Source organism: Abrus precatorius, unplaced genomic scaffold, assembly GCF_003935025.1.
Source record: "Abrus precatorius isolate BTA unplaced genomic scaffold, Abrus_2018 Scaffold2, whole genome shotgun sequence".
NCBI classification, from domain to species: Eukaryota; Viridiplantae; Streptophyta; class Magnoliopsida; order Fabales; family Fabaceae; genus Abrus; species Abrus precatorius.
In genome coordinates this window covers 20,471,729-20,498,903 of record NW_020874362.1, presented here as the reverse complement: position 1 = coordinate 20,498,903, position 27,175 = coordinate 20,471,729, and the positions used below count along the sequence as shown (strand labels likewise).

At 35.5% G+C, this 27,175-nt stretch overlaps 2 protein-coding genes across 2 annotated transcripts; both read left to right on the top strand.

Moving 5' to 3' along the window:
• The first annotated feature begins 809 nt into the window (after positions 1-809).
• On the top strand, positions 810-16,770 carry LOC113858157 (CRS2-associated factor 2, chloroplastic). Its single transcript, XM_027490654.1, has 6 exons — positions 810-1,661; positions 2,212-2,339; positions 3,183-3,408; positions 7,966-8,093; positions 14,740-14,887; positions 15,894-16,770. The coding sequence occupies exons 1-6, from the start codon at positions 986-988 to the stop codon at positions 16,340-16,342; spliced, it is 1,755 nt and encodes a 584-aa protein (XP_027346455.1). The 5' UTR covers positions 810-985; the 3' UTR covers positions 16,343-16,770.
• Positions 16,771-22,841: 6,071 nt separating this feature from the next.
• LOC113858031 lies at positions 22,842-26,690 on the top strand. The gene is made up of 8 exons (XM_027490437.1): positions 22,842-23,200; positions 23,804-23,837; positions 23,930-24,082; positions 24,973-25,062; positions 25,618-25,683; positions 25,811-25,902; positions 25,986-26,033; positions 26,538-26,690. Exons 1-8 carry the CDS (start codon positions 22,878-22,880, stop codon positions 26,653-26,655), a joined length of 924 nt encoding a protein of 307 aa, XP_027346238.1. The 5' UTR covers positions 22,842-22,877; the 3' UTR covers positions 26,656-26,690.
• Positions 26,691-27,175: the final 485 nt, after the last annotated feature.

The following is a 27,175-nucleotide window of genomic DNA, read 5'->3' as shown; positions in this document are numbered from 1 at the left end:
TTATGTTTATTAATATTAATAACATATTTTTTTAAATAAATAATTATGTATAAATTTTAATAAAGATTAATATCTCAAAATAAATAAATAAACTGATTGTTATTTAATACTTTTATTTATTTTATAAATATATAAATTATAATTATATTTTTTATTTTATACAAATTTAAAATTAAATAAAGTATTATTGTAATTTTTATTTTTTTTAAATATAATATTAAATAACTAAAAATATAATTTTAAAATATAATATTAATATCATTTTCAAAAAATCAAAATTATATTAAATAATATAATAAGAAAAACAAAAATATTATTTATTATCTTAAATATGTAAAATAAATTTTAATAAACATGTAGAATAAATATTATTATTATTTTTATTCATTTTCAAATAACATAAAAATATAAACATAATTCAAATAATAAAACTTATTTTATTATATATAATTAACAAAATATTTATAAATATTTATTAGAATAACATATTATAAATATTTATTTTAATAAAATATAAATATATAAATATAATTTAAATAATGATATTTATTTTTTTATATAAAAACATAAAATAAAATTTAAAAACAAAAAAAAAGTCAAGTCAAAATTCGATTCTTTGGGTGACAAAAATTTGTTACAATAATTGAGTTTATTTGAGTAAATAAATAAGTGATGGGTTTATTTTTTTATTTTTTTAATAATTTTTCTGTAAAAATTTAGAATCTATAATTTTAATAAATTTAAATTAATAATAAAAATATTATTAAAAGATTGTGTCGTTACGTATTTGCTAGCATTTCTTTAAGAAAATATCGTTATATTTGTCTTATACAGTGAGCAACTGAAAAACCAGACATTATCAGTTCCCTCCCACTCACTTGAAGCTTCACTCATTCCAATCCTTTTTGGAGCGAACAGTAAAACACAAACACAAAAACAATCACAGTGGTGGAGAACGTTCCTTTCATTTCAAGGAACAACACCAATGGTAATAGTCGCATTATCATCCTCCCTCCCTGGTGGCAGAAACCTCTTCTCCTCCTTGCCCTCAACCCCGCCGCCACACGACCCCACCGCCGCCGCCATCTCCGCCACTCCGCCGCCACCAATCTCAATACCCAAGTACCCCCCTCCCCGCAAATCCCAAAACCCTCCACAACCCCAAAACCCTCCACCAAACCCTGGCCTCAAATACCACCGCCACTCCAAGTACCACAAGCCCGTCAAGCACGGCGGCGTCATCGCCTCCGAAGGCGACCGCTCAGTCATAATTGGCGACTCCGGCGTGTCGTACCTGCTCCCCGGCGCCCCCTTTGAGTTCCAATTCAGCTACTCGGAGACGCCGAAGGCGAAGCCGCTGGCGATTCGCGAGCCGGCGTTCCTGCCTTTCGCGCCGCCCACGATGCCGAGGCCGTGGACGGGGAAGGCGCCGTTGAAGAGTAAGAAGGAGAAGAAGAAGATTCCACTGTTTGATTCGTTCAACCCTCCCCCTCCCAACACGAAGGGAGTGAAGCGTGTAGAAATGCCTGGACCGTTTCCGATGGGGAAGTATCCGAAGGAGGGTAAAACGAGGGAAGAGATTCTTGGGGAGCCTCTCAAGAAGTGGGAGATACAAATGCTTATTAAGCCCATGTTATCTCATAATCGCCAGGTTAATCTTGGTGAGTTTTTGTTTTGAGTGGCGCATTCAGTAGAATAAGAAGCTCAACTTGGAACTTCACGTAATTGGGCTTTCCTCCTGTACTCTTAAGTCATTACATTTTTTCTTGCTGAATTGGTTCGAGGATAAGTCCATGTAGTAGGAATGAGTTACTCCTTAAGTACAACACTTTTATAACTATGCCAACTCATTCCCGTGAAAATTTCCTATGCTTGTGTTGCTTTCTTATTGTTATTGTATATGACCATGATGATGAATATTTTGATCATTCGTTAAGTGTTATTTGAAGTATATGTTCCACATATGGCTTTATGATGACATGAATCAAATCAGGGGTTTAAATTGCCGTTGGGGTTCCACATGTTATGGTTGATGTGGACCATTTGTGGCCGATGTGGTCTGTAATGATGGCCTGATGTGGTTGCCGCAGTCAATGCAATTTAGTGTTGCTGTCACATCATGTGATGCAATCTGCAATTTGAAATCCTTTATTGAAAGTTGTGAGTTCAGGTTAATGAACTGTGTTGGTGATGTTTTGTTTGATGGTTCAGGAAGGGATGGATTGACGCATAACATGTTGGAGTTGATACATTCGCATTGGAAGCGACGCCGTGTTTGTAAAATTCGCTGTAAAGGTGTTCCAACTGTAGATATGGATAATGTTTGCCATCATATAGAGGTTTAGTATCCCGTTTCACTCCTTCAAAATAGATTCCTAATCTAGTGTACTTTACTGTTTCTTACCTCTGACTATCTTATTGTTCAATCTGGGAGCACATTGATTGTTACTATCTATACTTGTACAATATCATTCCTGGGCATTGATTGCTTGTAACAAATTATAACCTGGACATGAAAATACGTTAATTAGACAACTTTGGGCTGAAACTGTTCTTTTTGTGATTTTTAGTGTTATAGTCTTAGATACCAATGGTGTATAACTGTTTTTAGCACTTCCCTACATATGGTTTGGCCATGCTTTATGGAGCAAGTAAGCAAAGGTTACTTCGAAGTTTGAATCCTTGCTACTTCCCGTTGAAGTTGTTGAAAATAAAATTTACACGGTGATGATTGATGATCTTGCTGGGTGATGAAAAGGAATGGAATGCTGATAATTTGGCGGAGTGCTATTTATTCTGATGCACGTGAGGAAACCCATTGGCTGAAAATTAAATGACTTTTATGAGGGCAACTTGCTTTGAAGGGCTGTTGTAACCTTTCTTCTCTTTTTGCTCCCCTATTTTTTGTTAAAATAATAAAAATATAGCTATATTCAGTTGAAATGTTTTGACATCTTTTTCCTAGTTGGGGCATTTCTGTCTTCAGTAAAGTTTTCAATTCATAGTCAGATTGAGAAAAGATTTTGTTGATGCTTTTACTTTTCTTATTTCCTCTTCCCTCCAATGAATTACAGCACAATGTTGACAAAAGCAATAGTTTTGTTTTAACCATGCAATGACAGTTGATTGTTGGTTAAAATTATTTGTTTACTTTGAGATTAAATCCGTATATGTTATGACAGGAGAAAACTGGGGGGAAAATTATTCATCGAGTTGGTGGTGCAGTTTATCTTTTCCGTGGTAGAAATTACAACTATAGTACTCGTCCTCAGTTTCCTATTATGCTCTGGAAGCCAGCTGCTCCTGTATACCCAAAACTTATTCAGGATGCTCCAGGAGGATTAACAAAAGCTGAAGCTGATGAGTTAAAGATGAAGGGGAAAAGCCTGCTGCCAATATGTAAATTAGGTAACCATCTGTTGGGGTTTCAGATCTATTTTCTTATGTGCAAACTCTCATGTTGGATGAAGAAATTTGACAATATACTGTACGACTTGTCTATATTTTTTCTTGCCTAGAGTAACCAAAGTTACAGAAGTTGTTAGGAACCCAGAGAAAATATAACGGAAACTAGAGAAGAAGAATTAAAGAAACAAAACTTTATTGAAGAACAAAACAGAAAATGAAGAATAAGGTTCTCCCCAAGGTTTTCCCCTTAACAAAGGATTTCTCCTTTAACAAATCCTTTAGCAAAGAGTTAAAGATCAATTTACAAATGTTAAACAAATCTCCATCCCCTTTCCTTTACATCTTTATCATATTTATTTACCTCATAAACCCCTTAGAAACAACTAACTTCTTTCACTAACTAACAACAATAACTATCCTAACTAACTTTCTCTTTTCTCTCTTTAACTCCTAACAATACCAACCCCTTGAATTTCAACTTGTCCTCAAGGTTGAAATTATGGAAGACTAAAATCCAAAGTTCTGTTTTAGGTGCACAAAATGTGGAATATGGGATGCTGAGCTCTTGTGAATATGCTACCGAAACACAAAATAGTCTTTGCAAATTGGGTCTGAAATCCTCTAGCAATGAGATGAGGTTGTCGCACCATGTATGCCCCAAAGTGTGCCCTTTAAACAAATCTTCATTCTTTGATCAGACCCATACTTTCCATGCTCACAATCTCCTCCTTGTCCTTAGTGAATCAGGCTTGGTTCATTAAGCCTAATTTGTAGATATCCAATTTTTCCCCTCCTTAGTTCCTTAACTTAAATTTTTTTTTATTGAACAAGAAATCTACGAGTATCTGCATAACCCACCCATGGCTGCATAGTGTTAGACCTTTGATTAGGAAAATATATGTTAGGAAAAATAAAAGTGGGGCTGGGCTAGGTCAGCAGAAAAATTGATAATTGATTTTAACGATTACGAGTGTTTTTACTAATTGAGAATAAATAGGATAAAGGGAGGAAAGTGGGGGAGTTCAATTAGTCACTTGGGATTGGTCTAGGGGAGATTGGGCTCTTGAATATTTGAAATGAGACATTGGTGTAAACATTCTTTTACTTTGTGTGGGGTACCAAACCGTAACTCAGAGATTCAATAGTAATAATACACGATTCTTTCCTTGGTTCTATTTTCTTTTTTTTTTCTTTATTCTTATTCTTTTGATCCAGTTCTATCAATTGGTATCAAAGCACTTGATCGGTAATGGTACATATAAGAATGGAGGCTTGGTTTGAATCTTTGAAGCTTGGGTTTGAGAAATTTCTTCAACAGCTCGAGGATGATAAACAAGAAATGAAGAAACTATTCCAAGAAGTTATGGGAAAAATCATTGGAAATTCAGAGTGAGATGATCGCGACACAAACGAAGGAAACAATTTGGAGGAAGACACAAGAAAAAGTCAATCACAAGTTGGGGGTGGAAAAGATCGATGGAGGAAACTAAAGATTCCTATATTTTCAAGAGAGTATACGTATGGTTTGGTGACTTGGATGGAGAGATATTTCAACCTAATCATAATTTCGGAGGAAGAAAAGTTACAAGCAGCCTTAATAGCCATGGAAGTGAAGACATTGACTAGGTATCAATGGTGGGAGTATTGCACTCGAAACCTAATTGGGAGGATTCCAATCGGCAATAACAAGGAGATTCCAACCTTTGATGTTGCAAAATCCATATGAAATGTTAGAGTTTGAACCAAATAACAACTATAGAAGAATATTAGGAACAATTCGAGTTGTACGCCAACCCTCTAAAAGGGGCGAATCCCAAATAACTTAGAGGAATATTTTTAAATGAGTTGGAGGAGGTGATCCGAGCATAATTGAAGTTACATCATTTAGGTATATAGGTTCCTACAAGAACTACCCTTCTTCAAGAGCAGTGACTTGGGAGATAGGAAATAAAACCTCGAATGTCACAGGGGTTGGTGGGACCAATGTTGGAGGTGACCCGAGTGTTATTTCAAGAGGGGATTCTAATAGCCTCAAGACTACAGGTTCATACAGGGGCAGAGGATTTGGGAAATTATTTGATGCTGAGTGGCAAGAGAGATCTAGAAAAGCCCTATATTTTAGGTGTGATGAGAAATTTGAGCCGGGCATGTGTTTAAAAACAAGCAATTACGAGTTCTGTTTGTTAAATGAAGAAGGAAATGATGAGGAAGACAATGAGTTCCATGACTATGAAGAGGTGGAGCACAAGGTCCTCCAACTATCAATGTAAAGCATAACAGGTTTGACCTCTAAGAAGTCCATGAAGACATGGGAAGAAGTGGATGAGAGAAAGGTTGCAGTCCTAGTAGATTGTGGAGCTTCCCACAATTTTATATCTTTTGCATTGGTAAATGAAGCAAGCTTGCCAATAACAAAGACATCCTCATACACAATGGAGGTGGGAGATGGGAAGAAAATTAAATGAAGTGGAGTATGTTGTCAACTAGTCCTACATATACAGCAACTAAAGGTATGAGAAGATTTTTTTCGTCTTTGATTTAGTGGGTGTTGACATAGTGCTTGGGATGGAATGGTCAGTGGGGTTGGGTGAGATTAAAGCTAATTTTAAGGATCTCACCTTGAAAGTACCCACTAAGGATGGAACTTGGGAAATTATGGAAGAAACAGCTTTGTTCAGAACTGCGGCTTCTATTAAGTCAATATTGAAGACTTTGAAAGCTGAAGGACATGGATTTTAGGTAGAGTATAAGGAGATAAAAAGGGATTCCATGGATGACTGCATCCTGGGTTGGGTTCAGGAGGTCTTGGAATAGTACAATGAAGTTTTCTAGGAGCTACAGGGATTACCACCCCTTAAGAAGACAAGATTATGCCATTATTTTGAAGGAAGGTGCTGAAATTCCAAACTTAAGGCTTTATAGGTATCCCCATTATCAGACAACTAAGATATAAAAGTTAGTTGATGACATGCTGAGTCCTGGGATTATACAACCAAGTGTTAGTCCCTATTCTAGCCCCATTATCCTTGCTATAAAGAAAGATGGAGGGTGGCAATTTTGTGTAGATTATAGAGCCTTAAATAAGATAATTGTTCTTGATAAGTTTTCAATCCCCATTATTGATGAATTACTTGATGACTTAGGAGGTGCAATGATTTTTTCAAAGCTGGACTTAAGATCTAGATATCACCATATTAGAATGATGGAAGAAGATATCTCTAAAACTGCGTTCAAAACCTATGAGGGACACTATGAATTTGTTGTGATGCCCTTTTGTCTTACAAATGCTCCTTCAACTTTTCAATCATTGATGAATGAAGTACTAAGGCCATATTTTTGAGTCGTAGGATATTGAGAAATTAATGATATATTTTTCTTTCTCACTTAACTCTTAAAAACTAAAACCACCATGAGCTTTTGCAAATTGTTTTTCTTCAGAACCAACATGCCTCTCAAAGTCTTCATTTATGAAAATCTTTTTAGTTTGTAAAATATCTTAGGTCAACTCCTACAAATCCTTCCAAAACTTTTCTTTCAAAAGGGCTTCTGAGTCAACTTGTGGAGCACAAGCATTGATGATATTAATGGTCTTATCTCCAATCCTTATAATCTTTATTATGTTTTTTTTTTCCAAGTATTATCCACAATTATGCCTACTTTGTTCTTTTCCTTCACTTTTCCTATGTACCAAAGTTTGAAACGTATAGTATCAAGTTTCTTAGCCTTATTTCTAACCCATTTTGTTTCTTGAAGGCACATGATGTTAATCTTTTAGGAATCATAATGTCCACCACTTCTATTAACTTTTCTGTCAAAGTACCAATATTCCATGAACCAAACCTAAACATGTGTTTATGAACTAACTTTTTTACCCACATTTATCCAGCCAAATGTAAGGACCTTTGCTCATTTAACACTATATCTGGGCGCCGATGCAGCGACTTTAACTCATTTGACATTGTACTGAGTCATGTAGAGTGTTACTTTCAAGTAACGACCTATTACTAGTACAATATTGTCATGTGTAATTCATAGGCCTAACCCAATCCTTCTCCTTTATCCGGGCTTGGGACGGGTCATAGACAGAGTGACTTTACCATACGTGTTAGATAAAAAAATATCATCCAAGTTTAATTGATTTGTTATCTTAATCAAAATTTTTGGTTACCAACCATCTTAGCGTAGCCTCTAACACTAGTTAGTAGAGTAAGATAATGAAAATAGAAGAAGAACAATAACAACAACAACAACCAATCCTTGTCCCACTAGGTGAGGTCAGTCATATAATGAAAATAGAACTTGCAAGAAAAATGAACTGTAGAATTTTAGTTGGAAGAAAAATGAAGAAAATCCTGTGAAAGTAAAACTGATAAGTTGTCTATATGTTATATGTTTCTTTCTTGACGAGTATATTGTTCCTGTAAAGTATTCTTTTCCATTTGGAGCTGTTATTCATGATACATTCCTCTTTAGGGATATTTACACATTCATTTAAGACACGAGTTATGGTTCTTATTTTTAAATTTAAACTTCTAAATTACTTTTATCTTGTTGCAGCCAAAAATGGAGTATACACCTCCCTTGTAAAGGATGTGAGAGATGCTTTTGAAGGATGTCCTCTAGTGAAAATTGACTGCAAGGGGTTGGATCCTAGTGATTACAAGAAATTAGGTGCCAAACTTAAGGTATCTAGATAACAAGTTTTTTTTTTTTTTTTTTTTTTTTTTTTTTTTTTTTTATGTATAGTGCTGTTTTTTTGGGACTTATTCATGCCCAACCCAAGCAATTTTGATATCTGAGCAAGATATTAAGTTAATATAATTAATTTGAAGTCTAAAAGGAAGCCATATATATGCTCAAAGGAAATGAAAAAAAATGTGTACTTGGGAAATGAAAACATTAGATTCAACCTAGTGTTTGTTTGTATCGGATATAAACCTTTTCATTATTCTATTGAGGGATGCACATTTTGGCTTGAAATGCAATTCACTAAAATTTGATGGAAGCAGTTGACAAGCTGTTGTTGAAGTTTAAAACGTAATAACTCCAACTCACACTCACTCTCAACTTGACAAGTTTACGAGGAACTAAAATTCATACTTGTATTCATATCTTTTAATGGGTGTACAAAAGGGACTTATATAAGATTGTAATCAACCACCTATTTCCTCCCATTCTAACAACCTGCGCTAACATATGACAGTTATAATGGTTTTTGACAATTAATTTCTAATTTTTTTTCTAATTAGTCCCTGAATATTTAATCTGTTACAATTGTCCCCCCTTTCAAAATAGGACTTGTCCGCAAGTCCTATGACTAATAATGCCAATTGAACTCTGGAAATTGCCGCTTCATGCTAAATAATTCTCTCCATTCAGCATCTTCTGGAGTCGTGTCCTTCCATTGTATTAAGACCTCCGTAACCGCTTTATGCCCTTTCTTTTTCATTCTTCTGTCCAAGACTGCCAACGGTTGTGCCTGATACTCGCCATTTGCATTGAATACTGGCAACTGAGGTGAAACCAAATGTTGTCCATGGTGTTTCTTTAATAAAGACACATGGAAAATATCATGAATCTTTGTTCCTTGTGGTAGTTCCAATTTGTAAGCTATTTTCCCAATTCTTTCTAGAATCTGAAATGGGCCATAGTAACGTGCAGCAAGTTTGTGGAAAGGAGTGTTGGCCAATGTGTGTTGTCTAAAGGGTTGGATCTTTAAGTATACCAAATCTCCCTTCTGGAATTCCTTGTCAATTCGTTTCTGATCTGCAAATTTCTTCATTCTGTCCTGTGCCTTCCATAAATTGATGTGCAGCAACTGTCTGATCTGTTCTCTTGTTTTTATCGTATAATTCACAGCTTCCACCATGGAGTCGTCCTTGATCACCACATTTGGACTAGCAGGAGGATAACCGTATAAAGCTTCAAATGGTGTCATCCTAGTTGCTGAATGGAACTTGGTATTATACCAAAGTTCAGCCAAGGACAAGAAGGTCACCCATTTCTGAGGCATGTCTCCTGTCACACACCTTAAATATGCTTCCAAAGATGTATTCAAAGCCTCAGTTTGTCCATTTGTTTGGGGATGGAAAGCTGTTGATTTTAAAAGCTTCACTCCATGTAATTTCATGAGCTCATTCCAGAATTTACTCATAAATATAGTATCCCGATCAGAAATTATCTCATTTGGCCATCCATGTAATTTCACCACATTATCCATAAAGATCTCAGCTACCTTGGCAGCTCCAAATGGATGAGATAGGGACATGAAATGAGCATATTTGGTTAATCTATCAATGACCACAAGGATGACAGTCATACCATTGGATTTTGGTAGGCCAACAATGAAATCCATTGAGATGGACTTCCATGCTTGATCAGGTATAGGGAGTGGTTGTAGTAGACCTGCTGGCAGCTGCTGCATGGGTTTGTTTTGTTGGCAAGTCATGCATTGTTGAACCCACATCTTGACCTCTTTTTGTAACCCTTTCCAATGGAATTGTTCTTTAATTCTTCTGTAAGTAATTTCACTTCCTGAATGACCTCCGACTGGTGAATTGTGAAAATGTTGCAGAATTTTCTTCCGTAGGTGCATTGCCAACTACCAATTTTCCTTTCCGTCTGAAGAAGTCTCCATCATGTGTAATGTTTGTAAGGTTGTTGAGTTAATCTAATTCTGTCAATAATCTTTTGTATCTTATGGTCTGCTTGCCATGACTCTTTCACCTCTTGCAGTAATTGAGATTGTATGACCAGAATTGCTGCTAAACAGGCTTCACTTCTATTCCTTGACAAGACATCAGTTACAATATTTTCTTTGCCTTTTTTATATTCAATGCTGAAGTCTAAGCCCATAAGTTTTTCCAATCCCCAATTCTGCATCAAAGTTATCGGTGGCTGTTCCAACAGGTGTTTGAGAGCTTTCTGGTCAGTTTTGATGATGAAATGTTGGTCTAAAAAATAATGCTGCCATTTCTTTACTGCAAACAGAATGGCATAGAACTCCTTTTCGTAGGCTGACAAGTTGTGATATTTTGGTCCCATGGCTTTACTTATATAAGCTATAGGGTGTCCTTTTTGTAACAAGACTGCCCCTATACCTATACCGGAGGCATCAGTCTCCAATGTGAAAGGTTGACTGAAATCGGGTATAACACAGGTGCTGTAGTTAAGGCTTGTTTGAGCTTGTTGAATGATTCCTCAGCTTCCTCATTCCATTTGAACTTAGTGTCTTTTTGTAGAAAGTTTGTTAATGGTGCAGCTATTTTTCCATAATTATAGATAAATCTTCTATAGTAGCCGGACAGGCCAAGAAACCCTCGTAATTCCTTTAAAGATGTAGGTCTGGTCCATTGCTGTACAGCCGTAATTTTCTGAAGATCAGGTTCCACTCCTTTGGAGGAAATAAGATGGCCTAAATAATCAATCTTCCTTTTTCCAAAACTGCATTTTTTAAAATTCAATGCTAGGCAATTGTGCTGTAAAATCTCCAACGTGATCTCTAAACATTGTATATGGTCCTCCCAAGTCTTTGTGTAAACTAGAATGTCATCAAAGAAAACTAGGATGAATTTTCTAAATTATTCTCTGAATATGTCATTCATCAAGTTCTGAAAAGTAGTTGGAGCATTGCTTAAGCCAAAAGGTAACACCACCCACTCATAGTGTCCACTATGAGTTCTAAATGCTGTTTTAGAAATGTCCTCCTCAGCCATTCTGACTTGATTATATCCACTCCTCAAGTCAAGTTTGGTGAAATAGCTTGCACCATGTAGCTCATCCAAGAGATCCTCTATTAAAGGCATAGGAAACTTGTTTTTGACAGTGATGGCATTTAGCTTTCTAAAGTCCGTACAGCACCTCCAAGAGCCATCCTTCTTCTTCACTAAAACCAAAGGAGATGCGTAGTTGCTTGCACTGTCCCTAATGAATCCTGTGGAGAGTAATCCCTTAACTTGTCTCTCGATCTCCTCCTTTTGATTGTGTGGGTACCTGTAAGGCTTCAAACAAACAGGTGAATTACTCGTGAGGATTATTTTGTGGTCATATCGTCTCTTAGGAGGAAGCTCAGTTGGCTCCTTGAAAAGGTGGTGATACTGTTCCATTAGTTTTTGAAGTTCCTCATTCTGACTTTGAGATAATAGTGCTTCATTCTCAGGTGTAGGTAGATTAAAGAATGCAGACCCTTGTATAGCCAGTAACATTGTCTGGCCCTGGATTGTTTTCAATGTCCTTGAAGTTGTAGAAATTGCTACTTGTTGTGGTTCACCATTTAAACATGCTAGTTGTCCTTGATGCTGGAATTTCATTGTCAATTGAGCACAGTTCCAACAAATTTCACCCAATGTCTGAAACCATTGCATGCCCAATATAATTCCAAAACTGCTACTAGGTAATACCAGGAAATCTGCTGCAAAGTGGTGATCATTGAACCTCCATGAAACCTGAGAACAGAGCTTAGTGATGACTAGTTGCTTATCTGAAGCCACCATCACCGGAAAGTCCCTTACGAAACTGGTTTTGAGGCCTAATGTCTTCACCCATCTGTCACTAATGAAGTTGTGAGTGCTCCCTGTATCCATCAAGAATGACACTTCCTGCTTCTTTATAATTCCCTTTAATTGTAGTGTATTTCCCCCAGCAATTCCTTGTAATGCATTTAAGGAAATATGCACATTGGTATTATCTGCTAACTCCAGGCAATGCTCAATTATTTCAGTGTCTACATCTTGATCAGCAGCATCATCATTATCAATCTCAATTTGTTCTTGCGCAGCAAAAATGGCATTCAACCTACCCCAGACTTTACACCTTTGTTTATGATTCCTATCCCATTTATCACCACAAAAACGACATAGACCCTGAGCAATTCTTTCACTAACCTCTTTTCTGGAAATTGGTGTTGTATTGGCTGCCTTGGATTCCACGGTAGGTGCTGAATTGGAGGAAGTCGATGTGTGATTTTGTTGTAAACTAGTAATAGGTTGACTTCTTTGATTTTGATTTGTGTTATACCAAGTTCTTGAGTATCTGGTCTGGAAATCAGCATTGGTGTTCCTTTCCATACCCAGTTTCTTGGTGATATCTAGGAGAATCCCGTCTTGCAAGCGAGCCAACCGGATTGCCTCTTGAATTGTTGCTGGTTTATGGACGCGTACAGATTTCTCTAACGTAGGTTTCAATCCCGAAAGAAAGAAGCTAAGTGCTATTTCCTTTGAAATAACCACACGTGCCAAGAGGTTATCAAAATTTTCAAGATATTCAATCAATGCACCATCTTGCTTTAATCTTGTCAATTCTGCCACCGGATCATCAAAGGTACCATCGTCGAATCTGTTTCCAGCATCTTGTAAAATCTGTCGCCATGGTTTTGTGCTGAAATTTGGGTCTTGAATGTAATGTCTTTGCCAGGAAAATGCTTTGCCATCCATTGAAAGTAACAATAGACGCCCTCTTTGATCTTCAAGCGTGCCTTCAAGTTCAAAGAATTGTTCGGCCTTGGCTTGCCATTCTCTGAAATTATTGCCATTAAACGAAGGAAACTGGAGCTGAGCTCTATCAAGAATAGATGTAGAAGATTCTGGAGTTTCACTATGAGTATCATTTTCCGGTGTCTGTTTCTTGCCGTAATGGAGCGCTGCCACTGATGATATTAATCCTTCCATTGATTTCTGCAATGCTTCAAGACTCCGTTGTGTTGTATCTTGCGAATCTGTCATTGTTTTCTCCATCGAGTCGATGCGCGTTTCAAGTTTTTTCACTGTCACCATCGTTTCCAGACTAGCTGATACCAATTGTTGAAGTTTAAAACGTAATAACTCCAACTCACACTCACTCTCAACTTGACAAGTTTACGAGGAACTAAAATTCATACTTGTATTCATATCTTTTAATGGGTGTACAAAAGGGACTTATATAAGATTGTAATCAACCACCTATTTCCTCCCATTCTAACAACCTGCACTAACATATGACAGTTATAATGGTTTTTGACAATTAATTTCTAATTTTTTTCCTAATTAGTCCCTGAATATTTAATCTGTTACACTGTCTATCGATATGTATTTATCTAATCGGAACTTTTCTTGGAAAGTTATATGGTTGGATTTAAACAAATACCATAATACCAAAATTCCAATTTGACCTACGAGGATGATTTATTATCTTTTAAATCCCTTTCACTTGTTGATCCATGTCTCTTGTGAACGTTGATGAAAATGGAGCAAAGATAATGATAAATTTATTGATTGACTGAAATTGAACTGAACGAAGATGGAAACTCTCCCCCAAGGGTTTTCCAATTATGCACTCTCTCGGTTCACACAAAATACAAATTCCTCAGTACCTCCTTTCTCCCCTTATTTTGCCCCTATTTATCTAATTGGACCTCCTCTTAGTAACTAAATGTCCTAATTGTTCCTATTACTTGGAGTCCATTTTGTTTGTCCAAGCAAATACCCTTTCACCTTTTCTCCTAACAACACCCCTTTGAAGTTCAACCTTGTCCTCAAGGTTGAAAGTGGTCAGCTGTTAGCAGATAATTTTTATGTTGCAACATCCCCAAAAAATGCCTGTACAATGACCCCTTCTGTGTCTAATTGCTCATCTTCTACCAAAATAGCAAGTTGCACGCTCCTTGTTGAATCTGGAGGGTGAGATTTATAGGTTTTTATTATCTGTAAAATTTTCTTATGTAAATTGTATTAATTTTATGATTGAATTCTTACAGACAAAATTACATGTTCCAGAAAATATTCTTTTTACTCTTCTGTCCTAACAAATACCTGGAAGGAAACCGAGAAAGAATTGGTTAATGATTATAACATTTTAGTATAATATATTGAAGTTTCTTAATTTAGCAAAAGCCCAAGTTCAAACACAATGCATGATGGAGGATTTCATCAGTTTGATTTTTCAGATTATTATTTGTCTTTGGCTATGCTAAAACTGATCATTAGGTCAATCTTAGAAATTTGAAGGCACCCTATGGTTAACTAGGTAATGATTATTTCATAATAGAATTGTCTGCTTTCCACTACCAAAATAGTTCATCTCTTATACTTATGATGCAGCTCAATGCTAAATTTGTTGTCTAAGTTCTTTGTGTTTCAGCTCTGGGGAAAATGAGAGAACTTGTTACAATTTATTACTGTGATATTATATGAATTGGACTGTGTAATTGAAAAGTCTCTGTTAAGTCTGTGTTTCATAGAACATAATAATACAGGCCATGTGCAGTGTAAAGTAGTATGCATGTCCCTCTTGTATTGTCACAATCGTTAGAATTGGGAGTATTATGCTGCATTCATTTTGATAATCTTGTGTTGGCAGGATTTGGTTCCTTGTGTGCTGTTGTCTTTTGATGATGAACAGATATTGATGTGGAGGGGCAAAGACTGGAAATCGAGGTACCCACAAGTTCTGCCCATTTGTACTCCTGCCGAAGCTGGTGTTACAGGAAAATTGAACAACAATACAGGTATAAGTTAAGATTAATAAAAAAAAAATTAGTTGAACCATTTTGTTTTTGAATGTGGTTTCCCATTATATCATATTACTAAGAAAGAAGAGAAACTTTAAACAGAAAAAGTAAAATTCAGAGATACAATCAATATATTTTAGTGCCAGATCTAGAAAAAGGAAATGGTTTATTCTTAAAACAGAATTCGAGGCACGTTTGACACAATTCACCCAGCAGTTAATACTACAATAAGTACTGAGATTTTCTATCAGATGGATTTCAATGGTGGGGTATATGATACGAATTTAAGGAATGGCATTGACAGAAATGCATTATGGCATCAAGCTTTTGTGAAATTTTTCGAGCTAATTGGGACTTTGGAAGTTTGGGGAGCAGCTGAGTCAGCCTTGAGTTTCATAGATTTTAATTTTTGGAGGAGCTAGATATATGCACAATTGTATAGGAACCTTTATGAAGTGATATTGAAGGAAAAATATGGAAAAAAAGATTTATTGTTGCTTTGTGTTTTTGAGATGAAAGCAAGTTCTGTTCCACATGCAAACGAAGTTTCAACGAGAATAACTTAATTATGTTGTTATTGTTGTTGTTACTGTTATTATTATTATTATTATGACAATGTCAAAGATGATTATAGGTAGATCATTTTACTTCGATGATTTTCCATCGCTGCATGTGTCCTTCCTGTTTGTCTGGTTAGTTACAAATATGATGCCTTCATGTTAACAAAATAATTTTCCTAGGGAAGCTTCCATACAATGTTTTGTGGTCTTTTTTTTTACCCCTCGTTGATTGTTCAACTGCTGTCTTGCATACTGCATTACAGATTTCTAATATGCACATACTTTTTGACTTTTTTTATTATATTTACAGTATTAGCCTCCAAAAATTGATTTTTTTTCCCTCTGGCGCCGTAGACGATTATGTAGGATATTTTTGTCTGTTCCATGTGGTAAAATTTGTAGTTGGTTGATGACATTGGCCATGTTTTCACAATGTTAATCAGGCAACGAGACTGACGACAGTCAAACTGTGGAGCACGATGGCAACATGGTGAACACAAGCTCAAAAATGTTGTCTCTGTGGAATACTGCAATTGAGTCAAGCAAGGCTTTGTTGCTAGATGATTTTAATCTTGGTCCTGATGCTCTTTTGGAGAAGGTAGAGGAATTCGAGGCTGTTTCACAGGCCACGGAGCACTCCCATCCAGCATTTATTTTGTCTGGTGAAAATGGTGCTGAAGGTTCAACCACAAACTTCGAAGATAGCTATTCTAGTGACGGCTTACCTACTGAGTATGATGACGATGATGATTATGTTAACTACCATGATGATGAAGATGATGACTTGTATGTCGTGGACTCATCAGCTCAACCCGGATCATTACCCCTGGATATGATTGTCAAAAGGCTAAACCAAGACCACAGGAGTAAAAACATGAAAAAAAATCTATGATAACTTGAAGAGCATGTGTATTGAGGAAAATAGCAGGCATGAAATGTAAAATTTCGAATAGAGAAAAATAGTTATTTGTAAATAACCAATGGTTAATGTCTCCGGCACTAAATTTTGTGCGACAACTACGTTCACAACATAACATGAGGCCACTCGTGCTAAAAGGGAAACTCTCATGGTTTCTTCTGAATTGGGTACATTTGAGAGCCAACACCTAATGATGCACTTTCCTTCAAATAACATAACAATATTGGAGGCTTTTTTAATAAAAATTTAAAGGAAATGAAAACTCTATTTCAGAATTGTATCATTCAATTAAAAGAGGTTAATTATTTAAGTGGCACATGCTTATTTTTTTACAGAAAATTCTCAGGTTCAAACTTTGTGAATGTTGTACTCCAATATAATTCAATTTCTGTTATTCTGTTTTACTGTTGTGTACTGGTTAGCTCTATATAAAGAGTGGCCTTACTTCTGTAATAAATACTCAATACAATAACATCAAAAAATTCAATCATATATCCAGTGTGCATCTGCCTTTCTACCATTACTTTGAACCTTTTGAAAACTGCCAGCACATCACTTTTGGCTTTAATTAAATATAGCCAAATCATTCTACTAAATTCATCAACAAATGTCACAAAATACCTATTCTTTCCAAGTGAAAGCTCTTCAAATGGTCCACACACGTCTGAATATACAACATGCAACACACTTTTGGCTCTCATATGCATATGGGAATCAAAAACATTCCTAGATTGTTTTCCCATTAAGCATTCCTCACACAATTTCACTGGTAAAGTTACTTCAGGTAGACCAATTACCATATTCTTGTCAGCTAGTTTCTTGAGACTATAGAAGTTCAAGTGTCCAAACCTTCTATGCCATAACCAGCTCAATCTGTCAGTGACTGTGGCTGTAAGACAGTGCTGTTCAACAGGATCTAGTTTTGTCTGAAACGTTCTGTTCTTGGACAGTGGAGATTGCAGTACCAATTTCTTCCTTGCATCATAAACCTTCAGCATTTCTTCTTGCATTGTAACAGTGAAGCCCTTTTCAACAAGCTGTCCAACACTCAACAAGTTACATTTCATTCCAGGAACATACAACACACTCTCTATTACTGTCACTTCTTTCCCATTCTTCTTTATCACAATATCACCAATTCTTGCTGCCTCAATAACATTGTCATCTGCAAGCCTAACCTTACTGGTTTTGCTTGTATCAAGATTCGAAATCCAGCTTCTGTGACCAGTCATATGATTGGAACAACCCGTATCCAGAAACCAATTCCCTGTTAAGAAACTTTCTTCACTGGCAGTGACCATCAACACCACGGGTTCTTCATTAGCCTCATCTTGAGCCACATTTGCTTCAGCCTCAGCTTCTCTTTTCTGTTTGCCTTTGCCAAACCAGCAGTCTGCAGCATAATGCCCCCACTTCTCACAATTGTAACATTGGATCTTTCTGCAATCTTGATTCTTCCTTCCTCCTCTTCCTCTGCCAAAACTGCCCCTAGCAGTCCTAGTTTGTTCCGTTCGCTCCCCAAAACCTCCTGTGTTCCTTTCTTGAGTTAAAGAACCACTATCTTTATCAAAACGACCACTAGTTTTGTTATTTCTTTTTCCTCTTCCACGCGAAAAACCCCCTTTTCTTGTGGCAGCAGCCAATGCTTGTTCTTCCTCTACTTTTACAGCATTTCTTGACAGAAGCTTTAATTCGTGAGCTTCTAGTGATCCCTGTAGCTCCTCCACTGTCATTGTCTCTGTATCTTTCGACTCCTCTATTGCCACCACAATATAGTCGAATTTGGTTGAAAGGGTGCGCAATATTTTCTCCACCATACATAGATCTGTCATGGGTTCTCCGCACGCTCTCATTGAATTAACTAAGAGTTGTACTCTGTTGAAGTATTCTGCAACACTTTCTGACTCAAGTATAGCCATCAACTCAAACTGCCTTTTGAGAGCCTGTCGTTTCACCTTCTTCATTTTTTCGGCTCCTCCATGTACTTTCTGTAAAATGTCCCATGCTTCTTTTGCCGTCTTTGCCTTGGAAATCTTTTCAAAATTCACCGTATCCACACATTGGTATAGAAGACACCGAGCCTTGCAATCTCTCTTTTTGTTTGCAGCTTCGTCTTTCTCCTTTGCACCATCTTTCACAACTTCCAGCAATTCTTGATAACCCAGAATGGCCTCCATCCGAATGACCCAGTGATCATAGTTCTTGTTATCAAGCACTGGTAGGTTAGATACGAAATTCCCACTTCCATTGACAGCCATGTATTTTCTAGAATCTGAACCTTTGCTCCTGATACCACTTGTTGGCAAAGGCAGTGTGGAAAGGAGTTAAAAATCTTGAGGACTGATGGAGGAGGTGAGTATGTGTCTAGAGAGTTTAAAGAATATTGCATTGAGCTGGGAATACAACATGAGTTGACAGCACCCTATACTCCACAACACAAGGGGTTGGCTGAAAGAAGAAATAGGACCATTCTTGATATGGCCAGGAGCATGTTGAAACAGAAAAGCTTGCCTCATTCTCTCTGGGGAGAAGCAGTGTCCACTGCTGTGCACATTCTAAACAAGTGTCCTACAAAGAAGCTTGAAAGTAAGGTTCCAGAAGAGATCTGGTCTGGCAGGAAGCCAGTTGTGAGCAATCTGAAAATTTTTGGCTCTGTGTGTTATAAACACACCCCAGATGCTAGGAGAAAAAAGTTAGGAGATAAAAGCACAGCAATGATAATGGTAGGGTATCATTCTACAGGCGCATACAGACTTTACAATCCAGCCACTAATGAAGTTTGTATCAGTAGAGATGTTGTGATAAGTGAAGATGAGTCATGGAATTGGAAAGAGATGGCAAATATTTCTGGAAGTCAGACTATTTCAGTGACAATTGGAGATGAAAATAAAGACTCAGAAGGTAATCAGATTGATGAAACAAGGTCTACACAGCAGCAAACTCAAAGAGAAACAAGGCAATCGAGGCAGAGAACTATGCCAAGGTCATTGGTTGACTTTGAAGTTTATCCCGATAATGCTATAAATAATGAAGGAGACTTGGTTCATTTTGCTTTACTAGCAGAAGCAGAACCTATAGATCATGAAGAGGCTATGAAGCATGAGCTGTGGAAGGCTGCAATGATAGAAGAACTCCATTCAATTGAGAAGAGTGAGACCTGGACGCTGACAGAATTACCTCTGAACAAGAAACCCATTGATGTTAAGTGGGTGTTCAAACTGAAGTTAAACCCGAATGGAGGTATTGATAAGAGGAAAGCAAGATTAGTGGCACGTGGATTTCTGCAAAAAGAAGGTCTAGACTACACGGAGGTGTTTGCTCCTGTAGCCAGGATCGAAACCATAAGATTGGTAGTAGCTTTGGCAAATGGAAATGGATGGCCTTTGTTTCAGCTTGATGTGAAATATGCTTTTCTAAATGGCCCACTTGAGGAGGAAGTATATGTTTCTCAACCCCCTGGATTTCTGATTAAAGGAAGTGAAAACAAAGTTTATAGATTAAGGAAGGCTTTATATGGGTTAAAGCAGGCCCCAAGAGCCTAGAATAGGTTGATGGATGCGTTCATGCTGAAACATCAGTTTGTAAGGTGTCCAGTAGAGCATGGAGTTTATGTTAGATTTTTGGATGAAACAAATGTGTTACTAATGTGCATATATGTGGATGACCTGCTTATTACGGGAAGTAATCAAACTGAAATAGGGAGATTCAAGGAGTTATTAATGGCTGAATTTGAGATGACTGACCTCGGGAGATTGAAATATTTTCTTGGAATGGAGTTCGTTGAAGTCAGTCAAGGGATGGTTCTATACCAGAAGAAGTATGCAGCAGAAGTTTTGAAGAAGTTTTGTATGGAGAACTGTAATATTGCAGTAATACCAGTTGAGACAAAGATTCCAGTGACAGAAGATGGTGAAGAAGAGGCTGACAACACACTCTATAAGCAGATGGTTGGATCACTTAGATACCTATGCAATAGTAGACCTGATATTTCGTTCTTTGTTGGGGTTTTAAGCAGATTTATGCATCAACCAAGAAATAAGCATGTGCTGGCTGCAAAAAAGGTGTTAAGATACATTAAGGGAACAATTGATTTTGGAATTCTGTTTCCTAAATCAAATCAGATGCAGGGAAGATTACTAGGATTTTCTGATGCAGATTGGTGTGGTGATAGCAACGATAGAAGGAGCACTACGGGATATTTGTTTAAGTTCTTGGGTGCACCAATCTCTTGGTGTAGTAAGAAGCAATCTGTTGTTGCTCTATCCACATGCGAAGCTGAATACATTGCGGGATCAAATGCAGCATGTCAAGCAGTTTGGCTTGATTCACTCATGACTGAAATAAAGGTGCAGATTGAGAAGCCTATACAGTTGTATGTTGATAACAAATCAGCCATAAATCTAGCTAATAATCCTGTGTCTCATGGAAGGAGTAAACACATAGAGACTAGATTCCATTTTTTGAGGGAGCAAGTGAATAATGGGAAGTTGAAGCTGATCTATTGTCCTACTCAGCAACAAGTGGCTGATATTCTAACGAAGCCCTTGAAGAAGGAAAGGTTTGAAATGCTACGAGCTGAATTATGTGTTATTAGTTTGAGAAATTGAATTAAGGGGGATGTTGTACTCCAATATAATTCAATTTCTGTTATTCTGTTTTACTGTTGTGTATTGGTTAGCTCTATATAAAGAGTGGCCTTACTTCTGTAATAAATACTCAATACAATAACATCAAAAATATTCAATCATATATCCAGTGTGCATCTGCCTTTTAAATCCTCTTCTCCCCTGCCAACAGTGAATAGCAAAAAATAATTAGTTTTATAGTTTTGGAAGTGTTTTTAGCAGCTTAAATAAGATTATTTCTTGCAGAGGATACCTGTAGTTTAGATGAAAGGAAAATCGTATTTTCAGTATAGTTGATGTCACGTCTATGTAACAATTCACTTTCTCAACCTTTTACTACACTAGGGCCAGCCCTCATGAGTCACTCGGTTGATTTCAGCATAATTTTTTTAACATTTTTGTTGACATTTAATTTTATTTTCAAAATGCTTCTAATCTAAATTCTTAATTAAAAATATGTTTTGATTATAATTTTTATAATAAACTTAAAGTTGATTTAAATGTTAAAATAGAATTATAAATGAATCAAGATGTTTGTGAATTATTTCAAGCCTGGTTAAATGCTTGATTAAATTCTTAACTATAGAAATAAGCTCAAACTTAAATTTATATTTAATATATAAATTATCATATATATGTGTCTGTAAGAATTCCATGGTAAAATTTAGAAAAGAAATTGTATAGGTAATATAAACTTATATATTACTATATACTATTACTTACTAAGTTATAATTCTATTTATAAGAAGTTGTGTTTCCACAATAACCCTAACAAAATAAGATAAAATTATAAACATAATAAGCAAACAGAGTGTAAATTTGAAATTCTGAATAAACCAAACTGAACTTTAATTTCATCTGAGCAGCTTTTTTCTTTTTTTTCTCGAGAACTTTATTCGATTACAGACCCCCGAGTGAAAGCCTCAAACGAAACTCAAATAAATAAATAAAGAGAAAGCAAGAATTGGACACATGACGTTGACAAACATGCAATGAGACAAAAAGATACAGAGCTGAAGCTTGAAACTGATTTTAGTTTCTTAAAAAAAGTGGAAAATAATAGTTATGGGATTATTAACTTAAAAAGCGTATTCTTGTTTTTGTCTTGTCTAGTTTCTCTACCTTTATTAACTAACTACGATCCCAGTAAGGTATGTGGGATCAGCCAAAAAGCCCAAAAAAATATGACCTTTTGATATAATTAACAAATTCCTTGTGATGAAGGTTATACTCTTCACAACTTGATTCTTCCCTCTCTTTCACTTAGATAAACATTAAAGGATGAAGCAAAGCATATTCTCCCCTCTAAATTTTACTTATCAACAGTGAGTGCTGCACCGTTCTTTCTTCCCATCATTTGTATCAAGAATTGAACTTTATGGACTTTTGGGCGAACCCATCTCAAGAAAGGAATCTAGATTTTATTGGTTTCAAAAATTGATGACCAAGCTTTTTATGTATCCGAGCTTAGTTTATGCTCATTCTCTCCTTGCACTTGAGTTTCAACGTTTTGACTATGAACAATCATATCTAATTTCTGCTGCAGTTATGATTCCATTTGTGATGAGGCTGATAGTGCTTTATTTTTTAAGCATATGATATCCTAGTGGTGACTACTTTCCTTCTTACAATCCTGGTGGGTTTTAGTTGAATTTTCGGGATTCGTGTGTTTCTTGATGCATTTGGGATTTTGGTGTTCTTTGTGATGTGCTTGTAGAATTTTTGAAGTTTCATTTCCATCCATTTTATCCTGCTGTGGTTGTTACACCATTGTGCATAGTGTTCTATGAAACACATCAAGAAGATACATATAACTCTGAAGCAATCATACATAACTCATGAGTTTCTTATCAGGGTCCTCAAGCCATACATGGCAACCTTCCATGACTTCAGATACTACTGTTCTAAGTTATTGGTTGAATTGGAGGTTCTTCTTCTGTGCACTATGGATTTTATCCTCCATGGCTCTAGCATTTTTTTTAATATTAAAGTATGAGGGATTCAATAGATCAAGATCTGAGAGAGGAGAAAATCAAGGAGAAGATGCTGGATTGGTGTATGAGGATGAAGCATGGAATACATGTCTTATTGGAATTGATCCTTCTTGGCTGCTAATTTATAGAATCATTTGTTTTATCGTGCTTTTGGCTTTGATCATTGCAAGTGTGGCTGCTGATGGAGGCGGCATATTTTACTACTACACTCAGTAAGCTTCTTTAAGCATAACTGAATGAATGATATATTACTCACAGTGTTCTTTGCATCTCTGTTCAGTGATAAGATGGATTGAACAATGTATACACATTCTTTCTTGAAATAACAAAAACTGTCTTCCCTTTTGTGAAAAATGAATTAGAAAAGTAGTGCATTTCTTTATTTGCTTAATTTTCACTTCTGTTCCTTTGCCAGCTTAGTTATTATGCTAGAGACATTGTTATATAATTACTGATTTTGTTAACATATTTTAAGAAACTAAAAATATTTATTTGAAAAAAAACCAATTTTTACACTTTTATATTTTGATATAATAAATGCTCTATTTCTCAAGTAGTTTTTATTTATATTTGCTTAAAATTAATCCTTAAGTATGATATTAACAAAAATGTATAATTATTTAATGTTTATATTATTTTTAGATAAGTTTTGGCGAGGATGGAAGAATTACCATTAAAAAGTGGAAGCGCTTATCATGATATCTTTTGTTGGGATAAAAAATAAAACAAACTGAAAAGGGTCAAATTATTTATAGTCACAATAGAACATTTCTTATATAAATATTCTAATTGTATTTGTTTTTTTCGATGAACAGATGGACCTTTACTTTGGTCACTATTTACTTTGGGGTAACACTTCACATTTCCATCTCATACATTGTAGTAAAAAATTATATTATTATGATGATGTAATTGACTTGTCCTCTGAATTTTGCGTTCAGTTTGGATCATATTTCTCCTTACATGGATGTTCCTTAAAACAAAAAAAAATAGGGAGCAGCACAGTGAATGGTAATTCGGTAGATGCAGAACTGGGCGCTTATACAAGGAAAACTGCTGGTTTATGGGGTTACATTTTTCAAATAATTTTTCAGGTAATTTTTTTAATGATTTAGTTGGTGCAATTTTTTTTTCCTGCACGAACATTATTATTTTAACATATTTGGCATCGACATCAAAGATCTCTTTTATCTTTGACTACACTACAAACTTTGCTTTGAATATAAATTTTGTTTAGTCTTGACATGTAACAGAGTTTTTAAACTTTTAATCTTGGTTTTGTGAAAAGAAGTTGGATATAATTGGAAAAGGTTTAGGCACTTCATGTTTGTCAAATGGTTAGCTAATTTGAACAATTTTAGCTGTTTGAGATGAAGGGTTGCCGTTGTGCATACATTTTGAATTTCTGGGTCGCCACATAATGCCTCTTGGTTGGCTGGCTTTTGGTATCTTCGGTCATGTATAGAGGATTTTTTTACCACTCTACAATAATTTAAAAATTTAATTAACTTAGTTACTGTTATTAAATTTATTAATAATTTCTATATTTTTAAATTATCTTTAAAACAATTGTTCTTCTGTTATCTTAACATTGTCAATAGAAATTATCCTAGACATAACTTTTAAAATAATTATAACATAAAATAATGATAAATAATTTTGTGGCAATTTATGATTGATAGATAATATAAATTTTCTATACCATCAGTATATTTTATTTAATACATTTTTACTTAAGGATATTATTGTATAAACAGAAAAATTTAAAAAAACATTATAAAAAGGACTAAGAAAAACTTCAAAAACAAATCCTATAAAAAAGATCAGAAGTATATTTCAAGATCGATAATCGCAAATTTCAGAAAAAAAATAATGATAAAGTTCCCTTTCAGACGTTTTAGGTAGTAATGCATCCTGCACCTTTCAGGAGGCAATCTATTGATATAATTATTTTTTTTTTCCTAATTTTATTTGAAATGTATAGACTTGTGCAGGTGCTGTAGTGCTCACTGACTCTGTATTCTGGTTCATAATTTATCCGTTGCTGACATCCAAAGATTACAGTCTCGATTTTGTAAGTATGATCAACCCTGTCAATGGTCCCTCGTTCATCCTTTTTGGCTCCGAAGTTATATTTCATATTTGAATATCATAACTTTGTTGGAGAGTGTTGACCTTTTAACTTAGTTTCATGTTTGTAATAAAATTAAAATAATTTGATTTCAGCAACTGTATCATTTTTTTTTTCTGAAATTTGCGAAAACAGTACTCATAATTTTCTCCTTTTTTCCATTAAAATTTTGCTTTAAGTAATTCATTGTTTTATTTATAGGATATTTCTCTGGACATTGTAATCAACATCAAAGCATTTTTTTAGCTTGCCAGCATCTGCTAAACATCAACTACCTCATGAAATATGTGATTAATGGGTATCTGTTGTTTGAAATACCTTAATTATGACCAAGCATTTTAGACTGAAGAAAGGTGAATGGGTTTACAAATGTAAAAAAGTTAACTTTTTTAAGTCATAAGTAATAGGCTGGTTCTTAGCTACGATAATTAAGATTATTTCTTTTATTTGTTTATTTTTTCTATTCATCTAAAAATGTTTACATCTTTCATGTCGCAGTTGATTTTTTGTATGCACTCCATCAATGTTCTTTTCCTCCTTGGTGACACATCATTGAATTGCATGGTGAGTTTGGCTTTTAGCAGTTTATGGTCTATATTCATTTTTGCTTTTTAAGTTCTTTTTTTTTATTTCTGGCCCTGCATCAAGTTCAAAACTTCAAATTCACAACTATTTATTCTAAAACATGCAGAGATTTCCAATGTTTCGATTTGCATATTTTGTCTTGTGGACGGCTATATTTGTGATTTTTCAGTGGATCATCCATGCTTGCGTTTCAATTTGGTAAAACCGAGTGTCCGTAGTTTTGTTTTTTCTTTTTATACAAGAGTGTGCTGTCCTTTATAATTTGATAACCGTTGTTACAGGTGGCCTTATCCTTTCCTTGACTTGTCATCCCCTTATGCACCTTTATGGTAAGTTCTCAAATTATATTTGTCAAATGCTGAAATGATTGTCTTCTCATTGTTTCAAAAAGTTAAACATTGCTGATTGATGACCTTGCTTTTGGAAAAGTAGACTCATCTAAAGTATAAATAATACTTTGATCCCTGACTGACATGTGCTTATCCTTTCGTATGTGATCATAATGTTAATTATTTGCGTAACTTGAGAGATTGGTTTGATATCTAAGTGGACCCCCACTTAAAAAGCTGTTAAAAGCAATACAATTTTAAGCCAAAGTAAACTACTTCAAACACATTCATTAATGTTACTGGAATTTTTGTTAAGTTTTGGTCAATGTTTTCAAGTATGAAAGAATTAAAATAAACAAGGGAACAAGAAACATTATTGTGTAACTTTGAATATGTTTCCTTAATTGTTACTGACTATTAAGTGCAGCAACTGAAAATGAAATTAATCTTAGTCAGTTACTCTTCAAATAATCATACATATATCTTGCCCTACTGATCTTTCAGGTATTTAGCTGTGGCTTTGATGCATTTTCCATGCTACGGCATCTTTGCTTTAATAGTGAGGATGAAGCACTCGTGGTTGTCAAGATCTTTTCCAGGGTCTTCCCTGTTTGAGCGGTGAAAACATATTCCACAACATACAACTTTGAATGAAGACTACCCTTTTAGCCTAGCAAAACCCTTTTGATGATCAGATTGAGATAATCCCAGCTGATATGTAAATCATCTCTTCCCACCCCCTTTAAAGAAAGAAAAAAAAAGCATTATTGAACACTACTATTACTGCAAATCCTTAGCTTTTACCCACTCTGCTAATCTTCTATTTTTTAGAAGAGTGCACAAGACTATATCATCTCGGTAATTTTGGTAACTTAGTATAATCATGAAGTCTAATTAATAAGCACTACCGGCTAACTCACAATGAGCTGAAGATGTCTATCATCATTTCGTCCTCAAAACACTAAAATATAAACACCAAACGCCTGCACCATGCTCCAGTGTGCAAAATAGAATACGTTAATTCTTCATAAATTCCATATTTATCTTGAATGGATGAAATATGATTGGTTTCATCCCATGTATCCATGGTCCTGAATTTGAGGATCACAACTCCCAGGTTCCCCACACCAAAGAAAGCAATA